Below are 24389 nucleotides of genomic sequence, written 5' to 3'. Positions count from 1 at the left end.
CTGACCAAAAGTACAGACAAAATAAGACCCCAAGATGTATAGTACGTCTGTACAGAACAGCGGCCAAAGTCAAAGTGAAGGTAGCGCTACCAGTCAGGTGAGCGGAATTTACCCACCAATTCAGAGCCAGCTGTGTTTATCTTGTTAAAAGCTCTAATGCCTGTTCCAACTTTGCTGAAATCATACTCTTATTAAAAGTCGAATCTTTGTATTACTTATAGGAACAATTAAGAATTTTTTGAACATCTTCAAAATTACCCTAAAATTCTAAAGTCGGCCAAGAACCTAGTACATAGAATTCACTGTAGATGACATTTTGATCAATTTATCAGCAGACATGGGTACAGTCGTTTGAAACTACCCAACTGGACCCCATTTTTAAATCCAATCAAAAATCAATACAGTACTTTTAACTCGAAATTTAGCTGAATGACAGGAGCATCAAAGCATGGTCTGGCATTGCATTTGATAACTTGTAAAGCTCTACAATTTATGCGATTTATATAAGAAAGGACTGCTGGGCGACTTCTAAGCTCTTTGTAAATAATGTAATAGTGGTGACATGTAGCATGCTTTTGATGGGAAACCATCTAATGAGAGTATTCAAAACAGTGGTAAGAAATAGTGTTTAGCCACTCAAATACTGTTTAACCTCGCCAACAGCAATTCCCCTATGCATCACCGACAAATTAAATCCACCTTCTATTTGTCCATCCCAACCTCCGATTCATTCTTAATCACTGAGTCCCAATCCATTCTGTCTACAAAAAAAAAAAAAAAAGAGGAAGTTGTCTTTTGGAAAGGTGTGGCAACCAGAATGTAACTACAGTAATATAATTGTATTTACTTACTGTACACATTATCTATAATATTGAACTAATTAATTAATTAGATAACAGGAAAATATTCACCAACGCAAATAACAAGCATAGCGCAACATGCACCACCTGCCAGAATCCAACACAACAAGAAAACTAATGGAAATTTTTTTTTTTCATCCAAAAATACGAGGGTGAATAAAACCTACAAACTAACTGCTAGTTATCTCTCTAACACCATTTTCTCTCAAGTTCCATTTTCTTTCAAGCTACATTTTCTTTTGAACACAGACTTCTCAGTCTTCAACGTGGTCCAATTTTAAAAGGAAAACAAACACAAGAACACCAACTAACCTAAAGTTCCCCATCTAACCTAACCTATAAGCCATAGCCTTACCTACCGAGGGGGGGGGTTTGTTTCATCCCCCTGTGAACCCGCCTCAGACACCCGTATCCCTAGCTTATGCTGAGAATTAATCTGTTTTACCTTAATAACTGGAATCTGAGTAATCTGAATCAGGTGTAAAAACAGGGATAACAGTTTGGGTTCAAAATGGCTCTTATCCATGAAACTACCCTTGTAATCACTCACAAGGAAAATGCACTAGACTCACTTCTTGGTTTAGTTAGTGCTAGTGTAGCTTGCCTCCTACTAGGATATTCAGAATTTCTTGTACCCCACTAAGGATTTGGGTGGGAAAAGGTGAAAAATATATTAGTTTCATTTTTTTTATTTAAAGAATACTTCTTTAGGTTGGAAAAGGTGAAAAATATAGTGTATTTTCCAAGTTATATAAATTTCGGGATACATTCAAAAGGGCACCAAACCTAACACAACCCACCTAACCTAGCCAAGTAGTTCCCAGGTTACAGATCTAGCAGGGGGGATAAGATCCCCAAACCAGGTCACAGACCTAACTGGGAAGCAACCCCCAGGCACCCTACCCCGATTACTGTATATGAATGAACAGGAGCGAATAAGTACAAATTTTAGAATGTCAACAAACAAATGAAAAATATCTCAGGAGCATAGGAGGCCAATATTTGGTGTAATTTTCCATGGTTTTATTATGCATCCCAGAGAATAATGTACAGAGAATAAAAGGATAGTTTTACCATTAATTATCAATTCCCCAGTAAATACTCCCTTACCAAAACTTGGGTAGGATATAAGCTACACTTGGTAAGAACAAAAAGTATAGGTAGGATACAAACTACATTAGCACCGTTTGGTCTTTCTAACTTTACAGTGACAATACCAGTAATGTTGATCTGTTAGTGAAATGCACGGCTTGTAATACTTCGGTCATCTTATTTCCGACGGAAGCACTCCATGATTATGTAAAAATTCTAAACTTTCTTCGTTATCAGTTAAAAATTGTCTTACAGCTTCATGTGGGGGTATATTCACATCTATCACAACGGGTAGCCATAATCAAATGAAGGATTTTTTATTTGTAAATCAACCACTGAAGCATTTTGTTTAATAAATGTCAAGAAAACCCAATCAATGGGAGTGATTAAAATATATCTGCATTCTAATTAGCCAATTCAAAGTAAAGATCGTAAAAACTGGAGAAAAGCATTAGGAATTAACGCGCCTGCATAAACAGGTCATGGACAAACTACTCATCATGCCAAGAGCCCGCCAAAATATACTAGCCAATAGTAATGCATTTAGAGAAGGTACTGCATTTCCATTAGAGCACCGGGCTTCGTGGCTGGATGGAGCTACTGCTCATTTATTCAAAAATTGTCACAGTGCATAATGGGGCAGGGTTAAGTAGGCTACGAACAAACATACGAACATAACGATAACTGCTCTTTGTACTTTCCGTAAATTGATTATTATTTTCTCTCTTATTAGGCATATGCGAGGCATAGTATTGAGAAATGTTTTGTTTTCACAGGTTTTACCCAAGAAAAATGTAAATTTTGATATAAGCGAGTGGGTGTGTACCGAAATTGGGGCCGCATATTTGAAAGCTCTAGAACCTACAGTAGAGGTATATATAGTTGCAAAATTTATTAAGGTGAAACACCACAGGCAAAAGTGGACTGATGAATATGCTTTGTACATCATACAAAGAGCTATGTATATTTAGTGGCATTCTACGTTAGGTTAGGTTAGGTTGAGGGATACGGACTTTGACATATTTCGTCATTTTGGGACTCACCACCTAAGATTACAATATGTTGACGGGGGTTAGGTTAAGCTGTGTCAATGTTCATCTGGTGTTCAGGACTATTTTGGACTTAACCCAATAGACCAACGAACAGCTTATCATAGGATTAGTTTACCCCCATTAAATTTATACTGAACCAGGCAAAGCCATGAGGGCTACGATAGGCTACATTTGGTTAGCTTCAATGGACTTGAACCATTTGGTAACAATGTCTATTTTCACAAGCAGCCTCAAAAACAAAATACTAATCTTACCTCTGTCAAACTTCTTGCCATCAGGATCGATGTCTTTCACGTCAAAAATGTCTTCGAATAGAATACCGGCCATGACGAAATCGCACTTCACAAATGTTTACGTTTTAAGCATGTGCCAAAGGCAGATCGTGCGGATATTGACGCAGTGAAGGGTTCTACGTTATAGTACAGCACAATTAAAATGGCATTTGCAACATTTTTTTTACCATTTTATGAAATATTCTGTAGAATAAAAATTATTTGTATAATACATAATACTTATTAGCTCAAAAAAATAATTTGTTTTATTTTCTATGCATATACAAAAGAAGTATTTTATAATATCTGGTGCTATCTAAAGACTTTGAACGATCATTTTGTAAAGCTTGTGACTTCTCAAAAGTATAGGCATTTAGTAATGATCATATTAGTATAATGAGGATAGCATTAAATATCTCAATGTCACGAAGGTCATGGTATCATACTCATGTTGCATTATAATCAGTTAAAAGAATTGAACATGAACATGTAAACACAAAAATTTCTACCTTGTAAAATTATTTGTGTTCATTTGATCGAGGTTGTATTATGTTATTGAAAAGATCCTTAATATTAAGTATTGTGTTCAAATTAATTATAAATAGCACGCACAACAAATTGATAATTATCGTAGCTATTGAGTAAATGCAAATGTATCAACGCTTGGATATCCGAAAAGATAATGAGTTTACAGTGTGATTAATCTGAACGTTCTTTGACAAATTCAGTGGGACATTGAAGGTCAAGAGTTGTTTACAGTAACATGTGGTGCCCAGATCGTTCATCCCGCCATTACATTAATAAATAATTCTCCAAAGTATAATAATGGCTCTATTCACATAATTCCATGTACTGGGTGTGTCAACAAATATTTGGGTCAAACTGAAAACTGCTTGACAACCGAATCAAACAACATCGTTTTGGAGTTTGGATAGGGCAAATGTCTATTGCCCTGTTTGTCCACATGAATCATTTTAACCGCTGTATTGGGTGGGAAAACTTTTCGTAGATCGTATTTTGTAAAAAGAAATATTATTGAATCTGCTTTTATTAAATATTTTAATAATCAAATTTTAAATCTCAGCTCTGGTCTTTTTAAACTAGACACGTATTTTGTTAATGAAATTGTAAGGAAGTACAATGTAAACATTTAGTTCTATAATTGTTACATTGCTAGCCCTTTATTACATACCCACAATTGTTTATTTAATTTCTACGACTATTAATTACTTACACACATTGATGATGCTTTGTTTGTTTGTGGCTATTATTTCAGTTTTGTTAGGTTTCTTTTTTTTCTACAATTTCATTTTCTAATTCACTTTGTACGCTGAAGAAGTGTACGTAATACACGAAAGCGCCTGGTACCTTGTCTTGTACTTTACCGTTTCCTGTGGATTTTACACTTGGATATTTGTCACGTGCAGTTTTGTGACTGATAAGTAATATATATATATATATATATATATATATATATATATATATATATATATATATATATATATATATATATATATATATACATACATACATATATAATATATATATATATATATATATATATATATATATATATATATATATATATATATATATATATATATATATATATACACGTGCGCGCGCCTTATCACTTCTATCTCTATATTGCAATACTGCAGTTTTCCTGGGTTGCATCTTAGCGCTGATTTCGACATATTCTTCCATTTGTGATCTGATGTTCAGTTTGTCTGAATGTCTGTCTGTGTAGGATTCCTGGTCCGTATGGCGGTATGGGGGCTAGTGTTGTCAGAGCATTTCAAGCAGTAGACTGAAGGCAGAGCCCTTTTTACCCCTAGCCGTAGGACTCAATTTGTATCCATCTACTATACATAGCATTTGCTTTTATTCTATTGTCCAACCTCTTCCACCTTCGTATTGCAAGTGTAAGGAAGCCCCCCGCCCCTGTTACACATACAGGCAGAATGTCCTCCCTAGTCCTAGTGTTTTATGACCTGATCCAATTTCATGATGCCTTCCAATCATTTTCAGTTCCTTCCTTAGAGAGAGAGAGAGAGAGAGAGAGAGAGAGAGAGAGAGAGAGAGAGAGAGAGAGAGAGAGAGAGAGAGAGAGAGAGAGAGAGAGAGAGAGAGAGAGAGAGCTATTTCTACTCGTATATCTATGATATTGTTTGGTTACTCGAAATATTGCGAAGGTGTTTCAGCTTTAACTTTGCTTTTGAATGAGTTTTTCTGTATTTTGTTGAAACTTGGCTGGAACCAGACACCTATACCTTTAAACATTAAAGTAGTATTACAAGCAAGAACGAATAAATTCTAATATCGGGAACGAAGAGAACTTAATAGCCTAGACTTATATCCTCCATACAATATTTTATAGTCACACCTAGAAATTTGAACCATGTAATCTCTCCACGACTAGTGAAGTCGTTTGGAAATGCAAAATCTGTATGAAAAAAAAAATGGCATTTCTCTAGAATAAATGACTGAGAAAATAAATGAAACAGGACAGAAAATTAAAAAAAAAAAAAAAACTATGTTGGAGTCATCCCACCCAACTACATTCTTAATATCAAAATGAATAGATAAGGATAAGATTATTTGATCCGAGGTTAAGCTCAATCAAAAGAAGAGTTTTTTTTTTTTTGGGGGGGGGTGTGAAAGACCAGAAATAAAGGAACATAGAAGCACAAAGTGTCACGGTTGTGTTGCCTTCAAAGAGAAAGAAATATGAAGGCTTCGGAATATATATATATATATATATATATATATATATATATATATATATATATATATATATATATATATATATATATATATATATATATATTTCAAGGAAACGTCTCAAAGGGTGTAGTGCCCTTATTTGTTAATATTAAAATTGATAATATTTACTAAAATTATATTCCTCACTATAGGTTGGCCAGGGCACCAGCCACCCATTCAGATACTACCGCTAGAGAGTTACTGGGTCCTTCAACTGATCAGGTAGTATTGCAGTGGATCCGTCTCTCTAGTTACGGCTCAATTTCCCTTTGCCTATACAAATGCCGAATAGTCTGTCCTATTCTTTACATATTCTTTTCTGTCCTCATACACCTGTCAACACTGAGATTACCAAACAATTCTTCTTTGGTAAAGGGATTAACCACTGCACTGTAATAGTTCAATGACTATTTTTCTCTTGGTAAGGGTAGAAAAGACTCTTTAGCTATAGTAAGCAGCTCTCCTAGGAGAAGGACACCAAGATCAAACCATTGTACTCTAGTCTTGGGTAGTGCCATGGCCTCTGTAAAATGGTCTTCCACTGTCTTGGGGGTAGAGTTCTCTTGCTTGAGGGTACACTCGGGCAATTTTTTATCATATTTCTCTTCCTTTTGTTTTTTAAAAGTTTTTATAATTTATGTATGAAAAATTTATTTAGATGCTGTTACTGTGCCGCCTAAAATATTTTAATTGTTAACTACTTTTCTTGTAGTTTATTTATTTATTTCCTTTCCTCGATGGGCTATTGTCCCTGTTGGAGGCCTTGGGATTATAGCATCCTGCTTTTCCAGCTAGGGTTGTAGCTTAGCAAGTAATAGTAATAATAATCAGAACATATTCGAGAGGCTTTTTGAATTTGACGCCAGTAGTTTGAGAAACATTACAATATGATATGATGACTTATCTATCACATTGTATAGGGTAGATGTTTGTATCCCCGATTCTATGGTGTTATAATTTTATCGGCTGTCAGATTATAAGTACCTATTTTAGACACTTAAAAAACTAGTTACTTGTGTACTTACAATTATTCAATCGTTTGCAGATACCCACAATCCCAATGTAAGTATTTGTGTGTTAAGTAATATTTTATAGTAGTTTGTGTGCGGTGAAGTGACTGATCTACGCAAATTAGCTAAGTCTGGGGGCTAAGGAAATCAGATTAGTTATCGTAAAGCTCATTTACCTTTTTAGAATATTATTAAATTATTTTAAATAATTTTTGAATTGAGGTAATGTTTTGTAGATAGGCTATGTAGTAGTGCAATGATTTCTGACCCTCCTATTTGGTATACTGTATTGCATTTGGGCCAAAGATAACTAAAGTCTATTTTATGTATAGCCATTGACATTTAAGGTAACCTTATTTTATTTAGGCAAGGTAATCCGGAACACAATTATGTTGCACGGACAGAAAAAGTGGTACTTGGGGGTTATTATAAGTCTAGGTCAGGGTTTGGTAGAAATGTAGTTTTTTCATTTTACAGCGAAAAATTAAATTTGGCATACAAACATGATTTTAAATCGCATTTTTTAAAAATATACTACAACGGTAAGTTTAGCCGAGTAGTTTGTATACTGGCAAACACAGGTCGGCCCTGTCTTAGTGAAAGAAAGTTAATTCGCTTCACTGATTCAAAGAGATAAGTTTTAATGTAATGTACTGCCACCTAAGCTTTTAGCTACGTATGTGTGTGTCAGTGCTGATTAGCCTTGTGACATCCCTTTCTCTCTACAAGGACTAGTTAGCCGGACCCGCTGATCTATAAACTTCCCTGACTGTCTGCCACATATATTGCTTTAGCTGTAATGAAATTAGGGGCATGTATCCCACCTAACCTGACTTATATCGTCTATTCTTATTTAGCCACCCCCCCCCCAATTAATTCAAGTATAGTGGTTGCTCATGACCAAAATTAGTGGCGGTTACTGCGCCAGAATTTGTAGCTTTTTTTTTTCATGTAAAGGGAAACGTAATTATAAGAAAAAGCATTCAGAAACTTGATAAAATCCTTAAAGAACAAAATAAAACATTTTATTGTTACTGTTCAAGCTCGATCCATTTATTTAAAAATGAAATCCATTCTTGTTTTAATTTGCGCAAAAAATATGAATATTTATCTCCTTGGTCTCTGGATGACAACTGAGGAAATTTTTCTTTATTGAAAGTACTGCAAGTGCATTTAGTCTGTCTGAATTCATAGTGCTTCTTAGGGAAGTTTTTATTCTTTTTATTGTTGAAAAGCAGTGTTCTGTCTCAAGAGAACCAAAAAAAAAGAATCCAATAGAATATCTGGAAATAGGATAATAATCTAAATCTGCTTATCACATTCAAGAATGTTTTTCTAGCACAACAGATGTTGAGTAAAAAAAAATAACTAACTTCCACCAACACGGGAAGGTCTGCACTGCGGGACCGACAGTGCTCTCTCTCCCTCTCAGTCTGGGTTGTAGCTTCCTAGGTGCTCATGAGCACAACAGCCAAAGACCACGCATCAGGAACTGTGAAGTGCACAGTTCCATTCAAAGATTTTTTTTTGTTTTTTGTCCATAAACTGAAGGATGGCTACCGACATAAGCTTGTTAATCATATAGCATTAGACAAGTGTAAGGAAATAAAGAAAAATAATTTTATTGAATGTTATCAATGATATCAAGTGAAAATAGTGGGTGCTGCAGTTCTACAGTGCCTATACATGAGCTGTTTAAATAGCATTTCAAAATGGATACATCCTTAGGTATTTCTGGGGATTAGGTAGCAGAAATTAGTAGGAGGAACAGTGTTCTGGGTACTTGTTTACTTGTCCAGTTAAGTGACAAAAACACCCCAGACTGATTTCGCCCTGCTTACTTGTAGGTGGATGACATGTACCGGGAATTTATCTACTCCGGAGGTCGGGAGGACAACCCTAGTACTGTATGTTTTTAAAGCAAGAGGTTACGTAGCCGGAACATACAATTCCTTTAGGATATGATTCGGTATATCAGTCATGTATTCACCTCGTACCACGATGGGAAACAATACAATTGGTATCTGCAATCTGGAACCATAAGATTGGCAGAAGCTATGTGGAACCATACAATTGGCAACCACGATCGGGAATCATGCGATTGGTAGCCGTGATTTTGAACTGTACAATGGGGAACCAAGTGATCAGGAAGCACATGATCAAAACTTATACTTGTTCTTAGGGTGATCGACATCTTTGAGTCACCCATTGACTTGTTTACCTGCTCCTGTTACCTGTTCCTTCTCAGCGCTCATAGATCCCCAAAGCGGAGGAGAAAGAGGTCACCCAAGCACAGAACAACAAATCGAGCAGGGTCTTTAGAAAATTAAATGGATTCCTCTGCATGGTTTAAGGGTTGTTGTGGCCTATTGGAAACATCTGTCTGGCGATTTGCCAGGGGGTTCGAGTTCCCCTCTCAAGCTTGATAGTTTCTTGTAGTGTCTGCAACCTCTCCATTCTTGTGAGCTAAGGATGGGGGCTTTTGGGGAAGCCTATACAGTAGGTCTGGACACCACAGGATTTACAATGCTTGCATAGCAGAATGCAGGAAATATCAGAGGATGTTGGGCTGAAGATAAATAGAAGAAAGACAGAGATGATGAGAACGGAATATGCAATTGAAGATGAAATATCATTGGAAGGAGAAAGGATTAATGAGGTAGAATCATTTAAATATTTAGATCTTCTGCAAGAATCATTTAAATATTTAGAACTGCTGCATCGCTGAGCTCAGAGGTTTCCTTCTCCGGTGTCCTCCAAAGTAGAAGTCCTTTCTCCAGTTGGTGCAGTGATTGATGCTCTAGCTGTCTGCAAGGCCCACCTCTTGCCTTCTCTTGCTCCTGGTAGTCCTACGCGCTGATGAGACCAGCGCACCCGTTCGCCTCCCCAACGCCGACCTTCCACTGACTAAAAAGTCCCCTCCATCCTTGGATATCTTCGTCCTTCAGGGACCGTAGTATTTTTCGCGCCCCCAGACGTTTGCCCTCGCCCTCCGTCAGGCACCGCTCGCTTGCCCTCCGCTCGCTTGCCTTCCGCTTGCTTGCCCTCCACTCGCCTGCCTGCCACTCGCCTGGCTGCTGCTCGCCTGCCTGCCACTCACTCTTGCCTACTCGTTGATTTCTGACGCATGATCATCATTCTCCAGCTCGTCGTAGGTCTCCGAGACCTACCCTCCATTTTCCAGCTCGCTCACCATCTCCTGCGTGTGATTCTAATGTTTCTACGCTATTCTCATTCTTTTGCATGCTCTCGCGAGTGATGAAAGTCCTGCCTCCTGACAATCTAAGTACAAGCCTTTCAGAGAAGTGGCAGCAGTGTTGGAGCAGCCTACACCTCATCAGGCTTTGCCAGCAAGAGGTGGTTGGCTGGTTTCCTTCCCTGAAGGGTTCAGGGACACTCCAAATAAGTTTGCTGGGTTCCCATCATCCCAGATTACCCTAAGAAGATTACTCAGGAAGACCTGCAAATACCTGTACAGACTGAGCAAGGTAAGCAAGCTTCTTCCCCCTCAGTTCCAGGTACCAAGTGAGAGTTCCCAAGGAGGCAATCTCCACCAACAGACCTCCCCAAGGACACTCGGACCTGTCATTTGTGGGGAAACCACCTTCTTGGTTCGACACCTTGATCAAAGCCGTCAGGCAGGCGGTTGTGGACACTACCTAGCAAGGGCAGAAGTCTGTGCTCCCAACACAACCTCATAAGCAGAAGTTGGCTATCTATTTTACTCCCAGGATTCCTTTAGAGAAGTCGGTGTCCTTCTCCTCTTCTGCTTTTCCAACAGATTCTAGGAGGAGACCTGTTTCCTGCAGAGGCCCGGAACCCACCGTGTTTGTTTTGCCCATCAAGAGACCCCATGGAGCTGCGAGTGAGGGTGCAGAGATTCAGCAAGACTTCTCTCCCCTGCAGTAACACTGGTCCTGACCACAAAGTGCCATCAATGGGCGGGCTAACCCTGAGACGGCTCCTCAGGAAGGCAAAGACACGGTCAGCGAGAGATGGGATGCGGTGCTGTGGGGAAAGGGGAAAAGCTTGAAGTAGGCCGGGTGCAATATAGTGGGGTCAGTTTAAAATCGTCGGGTCGTGGGAGTACTTATTACTAAACTGCTAATGGGTGAATTTCATTTGATAGGTTATACTGTTCTCTATAGCGCGAATGACCGAATCTGCGAAGGTAGAACCTGTCAATATCGAGGGCTGGCTGTAGGGAAATCTGGTTAAAGGCATCTGCACTGTACTAAAATAAGTATGATAAAACAATATAGGATTGGCCATCTTAAAAGTGTCGATGACAGTCCAATTCAAAGGATATACAGTATTGTACTTTACTGTGTATACAAACAGAGGTAAATGAAAAGTTCGAAGACATTTGACATTTTTTTTCACCTTTACGAATGTGTGTAATGGAATTTATGTCAATGCAGTGTTAGTGATTAAGAAGAGAAAGTGTGAAGAATCAGTTTCATGGGACAGAGGGTAAGAGAGGTGTTGGGAGGAGATGTGTATTAGATGTTGAAAATTATGCCTTCCTTAGGAACATTAATGGCCAGTGGAGTCAAAATATTGTAAGTAATAAAGTATTTAATTATTGCACCAATTTGAGAATGGCTAACTGTACCTCTATGAATGTCAAACTTTTAGTATAATGATTGTTTGTATTAAGATCACATAAAATTTTGCTCCAATATATTAGCTAAGAGTTTGGTTAAGGTTTATTTGCTTCAGTACAGTATTTAAGGATTGGTTCTCTACTACTGAAAGTCACATGCCCAAGTTGTGTAACAAATGAAATCAGGCTAATAGATATAAAAGTTCCTTCATGTTTTTTGCATATTGAGTACAGGTAATTTTAAATGCAATTTATCTGTAATATAAAAGTAAGAAAGATGATGGAGAATTGATATTATTATGAGAACAGTAGTCACCTGTAATAACTTAGTTTTATTATTGTTTTCCAGCTTGAAAGCGCACAATGGCTGCATTACCTCCTCGCAAAAATCCTACGCCAACCAAAATCTCCAGACAGCATTTATCACCTCTTCAGATTCTTCTACAAATGGGGTTTCCAAAGCATAGAGCGTTAGTAAACTGTTTTTAGTTTCTATACTAATAATAACTTTCATCTTATAATAGGATTATGACTTTAGCAAAGCAGGAACAACCGTTTAAACTTTTAATGAGCTAGTTATAGTTGTTGGCAGGTGGGGGTAGTCCTTGCCCACTTGCCAGGTAGAGCAACCAACGCTTTAGCATCGGCCGCAGTTCAGCGAGACGTACATCTCTGCTTCCACTAACTTGACTGTTTGATCATTTGTTTTCTTTTTTCAGAGTGTGTTGTGTTTGTTGTTTATGGAAGCTCCACAAGCAGAAGCAGACATATGGCTGTGACCGGGGAATCCTGGACAGAATTGTGGTCGCTGTTGGGCAAAGTTCGCAAAGAATAAGAAGAAATCTAAGAGGGATTCTTCGGTGTTGGACTTAACAGTCCCTGAGCTGATGCCAAAGAAGCTTGATAGCTCATTCTTTTCTTCTTTGAGTTCAAAGTCTCTTGTGTCTCCTGGTTCCTCTGGAACTGGATTTTCCTGGTAAATTTGTAAGTAGGGAGGAGACCCCGCTATGCCCTCGTGCCATGCTTTGAAGACAACAGAAGTATCACTTTCCCCAGCAAAAGTAATGCTCCCACATCTTTCAAAAACTACACTTATTGTTGTGATGCCTGACAACAATCTTCGCAAGGACCTTCCTTCCTTTGGGGCTTTTGATGGGACTCCATAAGTGTAAAAGCTTTGAGGTGTCAGTTGATGCTATGATCCTGAAGTTTTAAGTTGCTGCACCCTCTTCTTTGGCTGTTCCACCTGCAGAGGAGTGACATGACACGATGACCTTCAATGAGACCTTGCCTGCTGCTGCCTGTATCTGTATCCTCGACGTTCGTGAAGAGTGGTGTGTGGGAATTGAAGTGGACGTGCCATTTGTCTTCAGTTCATTGCAGGAGACTCAATCGTTCTATATGTGGCCTCCGGGAGGCCTTTAGTGCTATATTAAAGATTCCTAGTACTTATTCGAGAAGTTCTGTTCCTTGATTTCAGTGGCTTCTGTTTGTCGGAACTCCCTTGCTATTAGCATGCAAGCCTTCCTCGACTTCTTAAGGCATCGACTATTTAGAACTTCTGCAGCGCGGGGTCCGGAGGGTTCCTTCTCTGGTCTTCTCCAAAGTAGAAGTCCTTTCCCTAGCGGGTGCAGTGATTGATACTCTTGCTGTCTTCGAGGCCCACCTCTTGCCTTCTCCTCTTCCTGCTAGTCCTATGCGCCGATGAGATCAGCACACCCTTTCGCCTCCCCAACGTCGACCTTCCAAGTGAAAGTTCCCCAAGGAGGTGATCTCCACCAGTAGGCCTCCCAAAGGACACTTCAGACCTGTCATTTGTGGGAAAACCATCTTCTTGGTTTGACACCTTGATCAAAGCCGTCAGGCAATCGGTTGTGGACACAACCCAGTAATGGTAGAAGTCTGTGCCCCCAACACAACCTCATATGCAGAAGTCGGTTATCTACAGAGTTTCTATCCTCAAAAAGGCCGCCCACCTTCCTGTAGAGGAACTTCCTCAGTCACTTAGTATCCCTGATCCAGCTGATCCCAAGGGGTGCTTCAGGATAAGATTCCTTCAACCGGACTTTTGTCAGCTGTGGGACTTCTTGTCCAAGAAGGCTCTTCTTGCTTCCTCCCCTCATTGTTGGAAGGATCTTCATTGATATATCCAGGGGGACCGTCTCGAAGTGAGGACCAGTCTCCTCTGTGTCCCACTGGACCTCATGTTCTGGTCCGACATAGGATCTGGGATGGGGTGTTCATCGGTGGTTTGTCATTTTGGGCCTGTGGTCTGAGGAATAGAGGCGCCTGTCTATTACCTGGTGAGAGCTCAGAATCATTTGCCTGGGTTATCTCTCTTTTCAGGAGTAGCTATCAGGGAGTGGTGGTGGTACTTTTGGACAATACTGCTGCCATTGCTTACCTGAGGAAGCAGGGAGTCTCTCTCAATTAGCAAGCCTGAGCAATCTGTACTGGGTGGAGGAGACAGAGACCACCCTGGTTTCCCAGTTTATCTTGGGTAGACACAACATCTTGACAGAACCAGGTTCAGGGGTCTGAGTAAACTCTGTGTCAGGAGGTCTTTAACGACTGGCAGACTTCGTAGGCAACCTGAAGGACGAATTAGTCCTATGTCCTGTGAGAGCTTTCTCTATTTACTTGTATCACGGGCGACAACTCTGATTTTCCTTGCCATTTGTGTGTGTCATCTTGGAATGTATCAAGACCCATGAGAGACTTGATTTCTAAAACTGGGTCCTTGACATTCGTCAAGGACATGTGCCAAGAGCCCACACTTTTAGGTTGGTTGCTACGTCAGTGGCATTTATGAGAAACATCTGTGTCGCCAGAGTGATTGAGGCAGTGACATGGCGCTCCAATACCATTTTCACTTCTTTTTATTTGAAAGATGTTTCACAGGTTTTAGGTGATCTTAACTCTTGGGACCTCTGGTGGCAGCAGGGCAGGTCATTAGACCTGAGGTATAGGTTGTCACTTCCCCAATGCATTGAGGCTGCCTGTCTGATACATAGATTAGTGTTAATTTTGGATTAGGTGTCTCATTGGGTCCTGGTTTGGTTTGGATATGTATGACTTTGTATGATTAGGATATCTTTTTTATGTTGGAGTTTAGATTAGACTTGATAGGCAACGTAAGGGTTAAAGCTCTGATGGACACACGCTTGTTGCTGTGAAGAGTGATTTGTGACGGAGGACAAGTGTGCTCAGGGCAGTGTTTTTTCAGATGAAGCCTGGAACACTTCTAGGGAAGTTATAGAACCTTTCAGTTTCAAGTTCCAAGTGGGCTTATAACATGCAAAGCAGGGAGTCTCCATAATTAAAGGACAAGGGTTGGTATGTCACGAAGGAACAAATAAATTAAAAAAATACAATAATTTAGCATTTTTCTTATTCATACAAACCTGAGTAATTTGATATAATATCCCTCCTTAAACCACCCCTCCAAGTCCTGGGCCAAAGTATCAAAAGTAACTAATAGCTGACTGGAATTGGGCCGGGGCTTTTCACCCCGTGCTCTCTGTAGTCTTATAACTGCTCATTATCCAGTTCAGTGACCAATTTCAGCCTGCCAAACCACAACACAAGTCCTAGTTTAAGGTGGAAGTTAGGGTTGTGCTACCTGGTAAATAGGCAGGAACTACCCTCCAGCTTCCAGCAACTATAGCTGCTGTACATTGTTGAAAGTTTAAATAGGAAAATGCAAATTACTTGAAAAAACTTGATTGTTTTAAACTTACATAATTGCATGTTTGACCAAACTTTATTTCATAAATGATACTTTCAGGATGTTAGATTTTTTCATGCTTGTTTAAGTCTTGGTACTAAGCACAATATTTGTAATGTTTTCCATTGCTGAAAACCATCAGCATTGTCTAATTAATTGGAAACTTACCTCAAGTAATAAAGGGGTTTAGTTACTGTTTTAGTATAATGTATATTGTTTGATATTTGTAATTTGTCCGTTCATTAGTGAATTATACTTTAATGAATTTTCTTATATATATATCCCACAGAGAAAAAGCCTTGTCAGCAACAGGTCACAGAGGGGTACAACTAGCTTCAGACTGGTTACTCGCACATGTTAATGATGCGTGCCTAGACCTTGATACCCCACGGGAATATGTTGTTTACCTTTGTCCTACTGGTCTCCTGCATGAGCAAGTACAGAGTTTTTGGATAGAGTCACTTCAGAAATGTGGATGGAATGGGGCTCATAATCTTGTTCCACACATTACGCTTTGCTCATTTTTCAAAGTAAGTACTTTACTGTACAGTACTGTATTATGCTTTTTAAAGTAATTAAGAGTTGATAGAGAATTTGTTCCTACACAAATGAATACCATTGTCCTTTACTAGGAGTATGACTTCAGCAAAGCTGGAATGACAGTTAGAATTCAATGAGGTAGTTATAACTAATGACAGATGGCTGGGAAGCCCTCCTGCCCATCAGTCAGTAAGACTGCCGCTTTTGACTTCAGCTGTAAGCATTACTTTCTGCCTCGAAATTTGACTGCTTTAATTTTTTGCTTCCTCTTTCCAGAATAAATGGATGTGTGCGCAGACATGTGGTTGTGTCTGGGTAAACTTAATAAGAAGTAGCAGGTTTATGTCTTAAGTTTGCTGTTGATCTCCTCTGTGTATTTTTTACAGGGCCATACTGTCCAGTCATCTCTGTGACGAGTGCAGGTTGTGGTATTTTTTGCAGTCGATGGAGTTTGCCAAGAACAAGAAAAAGAACACTAAGGTCCCATTTGAATCAGTGTTAGCTATGCCAAAACTAATGCCAGAGAAACTTTATAGCTCCTTTTCTTCTATTGTTTCTGCCAATCTACTGTGTCATCCTTGTGTGCCTGTAAAGCTCGGGTCCTCTGGAGGAATTCGTGGGTGGGGAATAGACCCTAACTCATCTTTGGGGTAATCCTTATGGAAAGTAGAAGTATCCTTTCCCCTTATTGAAGGTAATACGTATTCGTTCACCTTTTCCTTGAAGGTCTCCTGTTACCATACAAGTAAACGAAGATGACAGCGACAAGAACCTTGACTTGAAGTTGTGGCCTTCCTTGGGCATGGCTGGTGCTCTGTCAGTTGGGAAAGTTGCTGAGTGTGTTATGCCCTCTACTGTGAGTATCCTGTCTATTACTACACCTGTGGAGGCAGTGGAGGGTGTAGCACCGGCTGGTGTGGTCTTGTCTATAGTTTAAGAGGCTCTTTCGACCTTTTCCTCAGTGGGAGTATCAATGTTGGCCTCTATGCCGTTGACCCCAAAGAAAGCTGGTAAGAAGAAATGTGTGCACTCCTCCTTTACTTTGTCTTCGTCAGATTCTTCTGACGGTGCTGCTTCGAAGAAGATGATAATATCATCAAAGAAAACCAGGAAGACTGAATGACAGGAGTTGCCTGAAATTTCAACTGTGTCTTAGTACGTGACACACAACTCTGTGCAAATGCTACCTGTGCTCAGTCTCATATAGGACTGAGCAAGTGTGCTGTCAGCCAAGATGAAAGGTGCTGCCCTTCTCTCATTTCTCTTGGATGCTCAAAGTACACATCGGTCTCTCTTCCTAAAGAGACTTCTGTACCAAAGGGATAAAGATGGCTTGTGATGGGTTTCAGATCCCGGCCCTGTACTTGAGCCCTGGATGGCTGGCTTGATTACCTGATAGCCAAGCTGACTAGAGATGCACTGCCCAGACTCTTCTGTTGGGTAGTGTGGCATGCCATTAGCTTGCGAGTGTCCTTCGAGACTGATACTGGGTACTTTCTACCTTTTCTGGACTGCTGGATCCTTGTATCTTGCAGACTGATAGTGTTTGCAAGCTATCCTTTCCTGAGACAGCACTGAAATGAGTTTTAGAGAGGTAACTGATGATCCTGATCAATTGGTTTTGTGTTCTGTGAAGGTACTGCTGTGCTACTTTAAACATAAGGACGTAATTCGACCATACTACGGGCTGCAGAATTGCAAGAGCCCGTGCTTGGCCACAAAGGGCCAGGCATGCTACAACAACAAGAAATTCGACCACTCCTGCAACACCTTTGGGTCAGCGTGGGGAGAGTGAAAAAAAAGTGACCAGAAATATTTGTAAATGGCTAAAAGAAGTCATTAAACAGACTCTTTTGGCACCCTCACCATCCTTCTCAGGAAGAGGTTGAGTTAAAGCACACAATATCAGGGGATTCAGTACAATCCTGGCATTTAAGAAGAATCTCTGTGATGCAGGTACTACAGGGAAGGGTGTGGAATCAGATGTTTATTGCCCATTACCTATGGGAATCGATCCACATGTCTGTAGACAAATATTCCCTAGGGGCTGCAGTAGCTGCACAGAAGGTGGTATAGCTACCTTGGCTCCTCTCACAATATCATAAGTATCGGATTAAGGGCAGAGGCTACTTGCAAGTCTGGGATGAAAGTAAAATATCCCTTTTTTTTTTCTTTTTTTTCCTCTTTTTTTTTTTTTTTTTTTCTCTTTTATTCTAGTCTTTCCCTCTCTTTGCTTACAGCATCGGAAACCTTGCCATCAGGACTCCGTTGAAATGCAAGCAAGTCCAACTCGTCCTGTAGCTGTTCTATAGTACAATTCCCCCCACTCTTTATGAGGGGGAGTGTAGTAACCTATTACTATATATATGCCACATGGGTTAACCTAGCAAATTCCTTATGTTACATAATCTACTCAGTTGGAACCTGACAGACCCATTATTATACTGTATGCCTTATAGTTACTACAAAAATTTTTGGCTCATGTCATTTATTGCATGGGTCGAAGCCTGCTGATATAACCACACCACTGGTCCATGAGATGTAAGGAACCTAAACTTTCGCTACCTTCAAGGTCCTAGTTTAGGAATCCTGGGATTAGTATTTCAGACTGGAACGGACTTCTTCTCATCAAAGGATGAGTCTCCTATGTAAAGGAGAAAGATTTGTATTTGTACCGTCAGAAATGATGAATTTGTAGATAATTTTATTTTACCTAACTATATAAATCTGAATCCTTTACTCCCCACTATCAGCAACCCCCTAGAAAATCCCAATTACAATCAAAGTGACTACTCAGTGAGCAAGCAGGGGCCGGCTGGTAATCACCGGCCAACTACATACTCATTATGAAATTTTAATTGCTCTAATCAAGCTTTGCTATTCTCCTATGTAAAGGACTCTGGTTTTTATAGTTAGGAAAAGTACAAATTCTTTCCAAATTCATCACATTACTTTAAATTTTTTTTAGTAATTTTAAAAGCAGAAGACTTACCTTGCTATCCTAAACCAAGTTCTACAACATAAAACAAACCAAAAGGGAAAAAAATTTGAATGGAGAGAGATGAAAATCAATCGACACTCACGAACAAGACAGATACTGTAGTATGTAAAAGCAGGCGTGAAATATGATTCATAACACTGCACTATGGTGCCTTGGTGGAAAAGATGTAAAGGGATGGAAGAGAATAGTTTTTATTTTTAAGTTGAGAAGTTATTACTTAGTAGATATCCCTGTGAATAGTTTGTATATATATATTTTCAATGTATTCTATAAAATATTTACTAGAAATTTTATCCATATTGTTTCTTTTCAGTCAAATGATGAGAACTGTGAATTACTTGTTTCTGCACTAAAAGAAGTAGTTCATAGTATTATGACAGCATTACCTTCATCCCTAACACTCGATAAGTACATATCGCCAAATTATATGGGTCTTTTCCTCAATGATCATCAAGCAGATATATTGAAGAAATTAGCTGTCACCTATGTGAAAGAGGTTGCACACCTATGTAAGTATTCTTTACAGAACATAAATCATATCTTAGTTGAATTGTTTTGTAAAGGCACACTAATAATTCGTAGTGTATAGTATCTCAGGAAAGTATCTTGATAGAGACTTAGAATTTTACATTTAAATCTATATGTAAACTAAGTTCAAGAGGGCTTCATATTTATTTTTTTTTTTTTTTATTGTTACATAGGCCTGAAATTACTGTTTAAAGATGCTTTGTACCCAATCAAGATACATCTATGGGTAAATACTATTTTCATGTTACCTAAATTATGTTCTATGTCATAAAGAATGTAATAGACCATTGCATTCATTGGCTTTTTGTCTTGATATCTGGAGTTTTATTTGTTTGAAAACAAGCAAGGCATCTTTTGTCAATATGCAAGACATGATCTTGTAAATGCAAAAGAAAGACAAGTTTTCTTCAATCTTCTGTACTGTACTCCCTTTTCAGTCACATTAAGATCTCTTCTCTCAATCTAATGATTATTGTTTGCCTTTCTTGTTTAACGAAGTTGAGGCTGGTTGTTACGACAAAGTTGAAGTTATGGCAGCCTGCCTGCCATGGTGTACGGGAACGACTCACGCTGAGCAGCACTGTAAGCAAAAGAGCACCTGATATGAAACGAAGTAGTTCATTGTTTGTGTGTGGTTTGATCGCTTGATGCCCTTTTGTATGTGGACTGTTGACAAGTCTCTGATTCTAACTGGGGATACACTTAAGTGTAGAAGGATTTTATTGTCATTAAAGAATAATTTCAAAAAAGGAGATTGGCTGTTATGTCAAATAGTAATTTGTTTGATTATATCCATAATTTTTTATGCTTGAATAAACTTACTTATTAATTTTGACAAAAATTGGGCAAAACTTTTAAATTATTGGTAAACTTGCAGATATATAAACTGATCTAAGTATTTAGATTTATTGCTTATCGTTTTGTGTTTTTCCCATTTTCTTGTGTAGGATATGATTAAAACTGGTGCTCTGTTGGCATTTCTAAATGGACTTTGGCTTTTGTTGGGTTTAATTAAGCAAATATTACATGATTTATGTCACTTTAGCTGTGGTATTTTTATACTATTGCATAAATGGATGTGGGTTCTGAGACCTATTAAAAATAAAAATACGGTATTAAATATTCTCTCTCTCTCTCTCTCTCTCTCTCTCTCTCTCTCTCTCTCTCTCTCTCTCTCTCTCTCTCTCTCTCTCTCTCTCACTCTCTCTCTCTCTCTCTCTCTCTCTTTCCTGCATATGTTCTATCCCAGCATTTATAGGAATTTCAGAATATATTTTATTAAGATACTTGTTTTAGAATCAGAGTACTTTAAACATTACACATAGATACCCCTGGAGCTTCAACCACTTGTGCGTAATTCTTCATAAGTTTTCGCCACTATGTAACAATCCCCCTTCTGGTATATCACCCTACAAGTACCTCCCAGCAACTAAGGCATGTAGTTTTTTTTTCACCATTGTTTGAAATGTAAAGCGTGCTATTGGTAAGTTAATTCACCCGATGTACTCTTCACACCATTAAAAACTGGCCAATTGGTACTGTACTTTACCACCACTTTGTGAAATGCTTTTGGGTAGCAGAAGCTGGGTGAATGAAGGAAAGTATTCTAAAGGTTGTAGTTTATTGGGGTTGTCTTATGTGCTGTCATAGACTTGTTGGTAGCCGTTGTGCAGGTTTTTTTTTTTTGGCTTCATTTAGAGGAATTAAGCATTATGACATCCCAGCAAGCTGTAACCTAGAAATTAGTATAATTTTATAACACATCACTTAACTAGTTTTTTTTTTGTACTTTTATGTAGATTAATACTCTGCACTTGCTTTGGTATGATGAGCTACTTGGTAATTTGCATGAATATAATCAGATAATTAAGTTTTACAGCAAATTCTTTACTTGATAGTAGTTTCTAGTTAAAATTTCTCCATTTCTTTTTGAACTTTATTATCTGTCTTGTTTGCAGATCTGCTAATGCACCAAAAGAAGTTAACCCATGTTTTTATTATTTCTTGGAAGCATGTTTTCTCAAGGTTGACAGTATATTTATATTGTTTTTGTGAGAGTTCGCTCTCTATGGGAAGTAAAAGGAAATTGATATACTTAAGGGTTTCATCCATCTTTTGCTGAACTAAAAAAGTAATTGCATCATGTTTTTATTTAAGAGTTTTGCAAGAAAATTATTGATTCATGATATTTTATTCAGTTAACCGTTTTGTTGTCACAAGTTGCCTCAGACATCAATCACCTAGGATGAAAAAAGAAGACGGCAGTCAGAATTTTGTTTTTTGTGGCCGTCCGTCGTCTGCTAAATTCCTATCACTAATCCAGTCCAGTCCTTCTCCACCATCTCCAACAGTTCTACGCATTACAAAATCCATGAGGAGGATAAACAACATAGGTGACAACACATTCCCTTGGAGTACTCCGCTGTTCACTGGAAATTCATTCAATAAGACTCCATTAACATTAACTTTGCACTTGTTATGCTCATGAACAGACTTAATCAAATTTACATATTTAAGAAGGATTCCATAATAACGTAGGTCTCGCCACAAAATTGGTCGGTGCACACTATCAAAGGCTTTTTCATAGTCCACAAATGCCATCAAAAGGGGATTTCTATATTCTACACATAGCTCAGCATGTCTCAAAATGAAGATTTGGTCAGTGCAACTTTTACCTTTTCTAAATCCTGCATGTTCATCTCTCAGCTTTTCATCAGTCTTTCTCTCCAGTCTCTTTAGAATTAGCATACTATATATTTTCATAACAACTGATATAAGTGTTATGCCTCTGCAATCGGACAGTTCTCCTTTTTTTGCTATTTTCACCAACACTCCTAACTCCCATTCATCAGGTTTTGCCTCTTCATGCCACATTCTACAAAATAATCTATTAAGTAGTCTGGGAGTCACTTCATTTTCGGCCAGTATCATCCCGGCTGTTATTCCATTGTATCCCGGGGCTTTCCATCTATTTAGTGTTTTGAGGATAGCTTCAACTTCAAACACACTGAATTCATTCATGGGCACATCAAGGTCATCATCAGTTTCAGGTTTATCAATCAAATCATTCCCTTCATATCTCCTATTCATAACCTTACTTAAGTGTTCCATCCAATGTTGTCTTTCTTCATCTTCTGTTGCTATAACAGAACCCTCTCTCTTTGTGATGGGTTTATGCTTCTTCTTTGCCCCCTGAGAGAGTTCATTAATAATTCAATGAGCAATTCTTACACCATAGCCACTTCCTGAATTCATAGCTTTGTTAGCCTCATCTGCTTTACTGTCTAAATATTCTCTCCAGTCATTCCTGGCTTTTATTTTGACCTCACTGTCAATACAGGAATACTTAGCATGCTCTACATTTTAATTTTCATTACTTCCTCGAAAACTTTCAACAATCAATTACTGTCTTTGTCTCCTTTTTATAGTATCCCAAGTATCATTTGATATCCATGGCTTTCTCCTTGTAACTGCGTGTCCCAAGACTTCACTACCAACTGACTGATGTATGTTCTTAATATCACACCATTCTTCATAATTGTCTGTTCTTCGTCTCTTAACATTTCTAAGACTGCAAATCGATTCCTACATTCAATTGCAAATGTTTCTCTGTGCTCTTCTTCTAAAAGCTTAGATCAAACCTAGGTATTCTATTGATCTTTCTGTTGGGGGCTTTCAGGGTGAATGAAGGACTCTGGTCACATTGAAACCCTATGGATTTAATTCCCTGAGGGAGACAAGACTGTTTAGAACTCCAATCAATGAACACTGCCATGGAATTGGTGTAGCATTTTTACGTTAGCTGGAATTTTACCTCCTACTAAAAGACTTAGGTTTATATAGCTACGGAAAAATGCAAATTACTTTTAAATTTGTAATTTTAATATATATTAACATTAAATGTATTGTGATAAAACTCAATGTCAACAATGTTTGATAGCACTTTGATAGAATTTTGATAGAATCTCATGATAGTACAGGGAAAACAAAGAAGAGAATCTCCAGAAATACCATCTTCTCCTGGCTTCGCAAAGTCTACTGTAAGTCTGTAAAAAATTGCAAGATAGCTCTCAACTTGGTACAACCTCCTATGCCAGATGTATGTGAAGAAATACCTTAGTGCAGTCGATTGGCTGTCTCTTCGTGGTTGGAGGTTATCCAGCAGTTGTTTGGAGTTTTAAAGTCTTGTCCCCCTCAGGAAATTAAATCCATAGAGTTTGAATGTGACCAAAGTCCTTCATTCACCCTAGAAGACTCCTTACGATCCCTTGATGAAAGCTTCAGACAGGGATCTCACTCTTGAGATAGTTTCTGTTAGCTTAGCTTTGACCAAAAGAGTAGGGGAGCTGCATGGTCCATCGTATTTGGGGTCATATTCCTGGCAGTGGAGACTTATCTTGTTCTCATTTGTTCCCAAAATTGTGGCAAAAAACACCAAATCCATCGATCAGTGACTGTAAGTTTGCTTCTGTGTCCTTTAAGGGCAGTGGGACTCTTCGAAAGCATTTCAATAGAATCTCATTGATAGTACAGGGAGAACCAAGAAGAAAATCTCCAGAAATACCATCTCCTCCTGGCTTCGCAAAGTCATCAATAGAGCTTAAAGGGAATAAGGTCACAATTCATCATCCTCAGCCCCTCCTAGAGCTCATGAAGTCAAGAGGGATTGGTGCTACTTTAATCTTCAGAAAGAACCATTCGGTTGCCAAAGCGTTGAAGGCAGGCATCTAGAAGAGGCAGACACCCTCACAGCACACTATCTTTGGGATTGCACCCATAGGACCTGTGGTGCCTGCCCAGGAATTGATGTAGCAAGCCTCGCTCCTTTCAGAACAAAGAAGCATTTTATATAAAAAAGGGTTTACATCATAATTTTTACGTTTAAGAGTGAGAACGACTGGCCGCCTTCCCTCTTTTCCTTCTCTCTCTTGGGAG

General features: G+C 38.7%; 2 protein-coding genes across 6 annotated transcripts in view; one reads left to right on the top strand and one right to left on the bottom strand.

Annotated features, from left to right (window-relative positions):
- Nucleotides 1-3419, bottom strand: part of Polr2H (DNA-directed RNA polymerases I, II, and III subunit Rpb8) — a 367939-nt gene extending 364520 nt beyond the window's left edge. The window contains 1 exon segment of the mRNA XM_068349926.1: nucleotides 3259-3419. Coding sequence (XP_068206027.1) covers nucleotides 3259-3331 — 73 coding nt within the window. The 5' untranslated portion in view covers nucleotides 3332-3419.
- A 3534-nt stretch (nucleotides 3420-6953) lies between these two features.
- The window catches only part of Epp (Ecdysteroid phosphate phosphatase), a 106276-nt gene continuing 88840 nt past the window's right edge, over nucleotides 6954-24389 (top strand). For 4 of the 5 annotated variants that reach the window (XM_068349921.1, XM_068349918.1, XM_068349920.1 and 1 more), the window contains exons 1-5: nucleotides 6954-7104; nucleotides 12008-12128; nucleotides 15675-15915; nucleotides 19240-19435; nucleotides 19953-20036. In XM_068349921.1, the coding sequence (XP_068206022.1) occupies nucleotides 12022-12128; nucleotides 15675-15915; nucleotides 19240-19435; nucleotides 19953-20036 (628 nt within the window). In that variant the 5' untranslated portion in view covers nucleotides 6954-7104; nucleotides 12008-12021. The remainder of the gene's footprint in view (nucleotides 7105-12007; nucleotides 12129-15674; nucleotides 15916-19239; nucleotides 19436-19952; nucleotides 20037-24389) is intronic. The other variant, XM_068349923.1, reaches the window with a different exon arrangement.

The sequence above is a fragment of the Palaemon carinicauda genome, chromosome 26 (assembly GCF_036898095.1).
Source record: "Palaemon carinicauda isolate YSFRI2023 chromosome 26, ASM3689809v2, whole genome shotgun sequence".
In the NCBI taxonomy this organism is placed as follows: Eukaryota; Metazoa; Arthropoda; class Malacostraca; order Decapoda; family Palaemonidae; genus Palaemon; species Palaemon carinicauda.
This window is presented reverse-complemented; position numbering and strand designations above follow the sequence as displayed.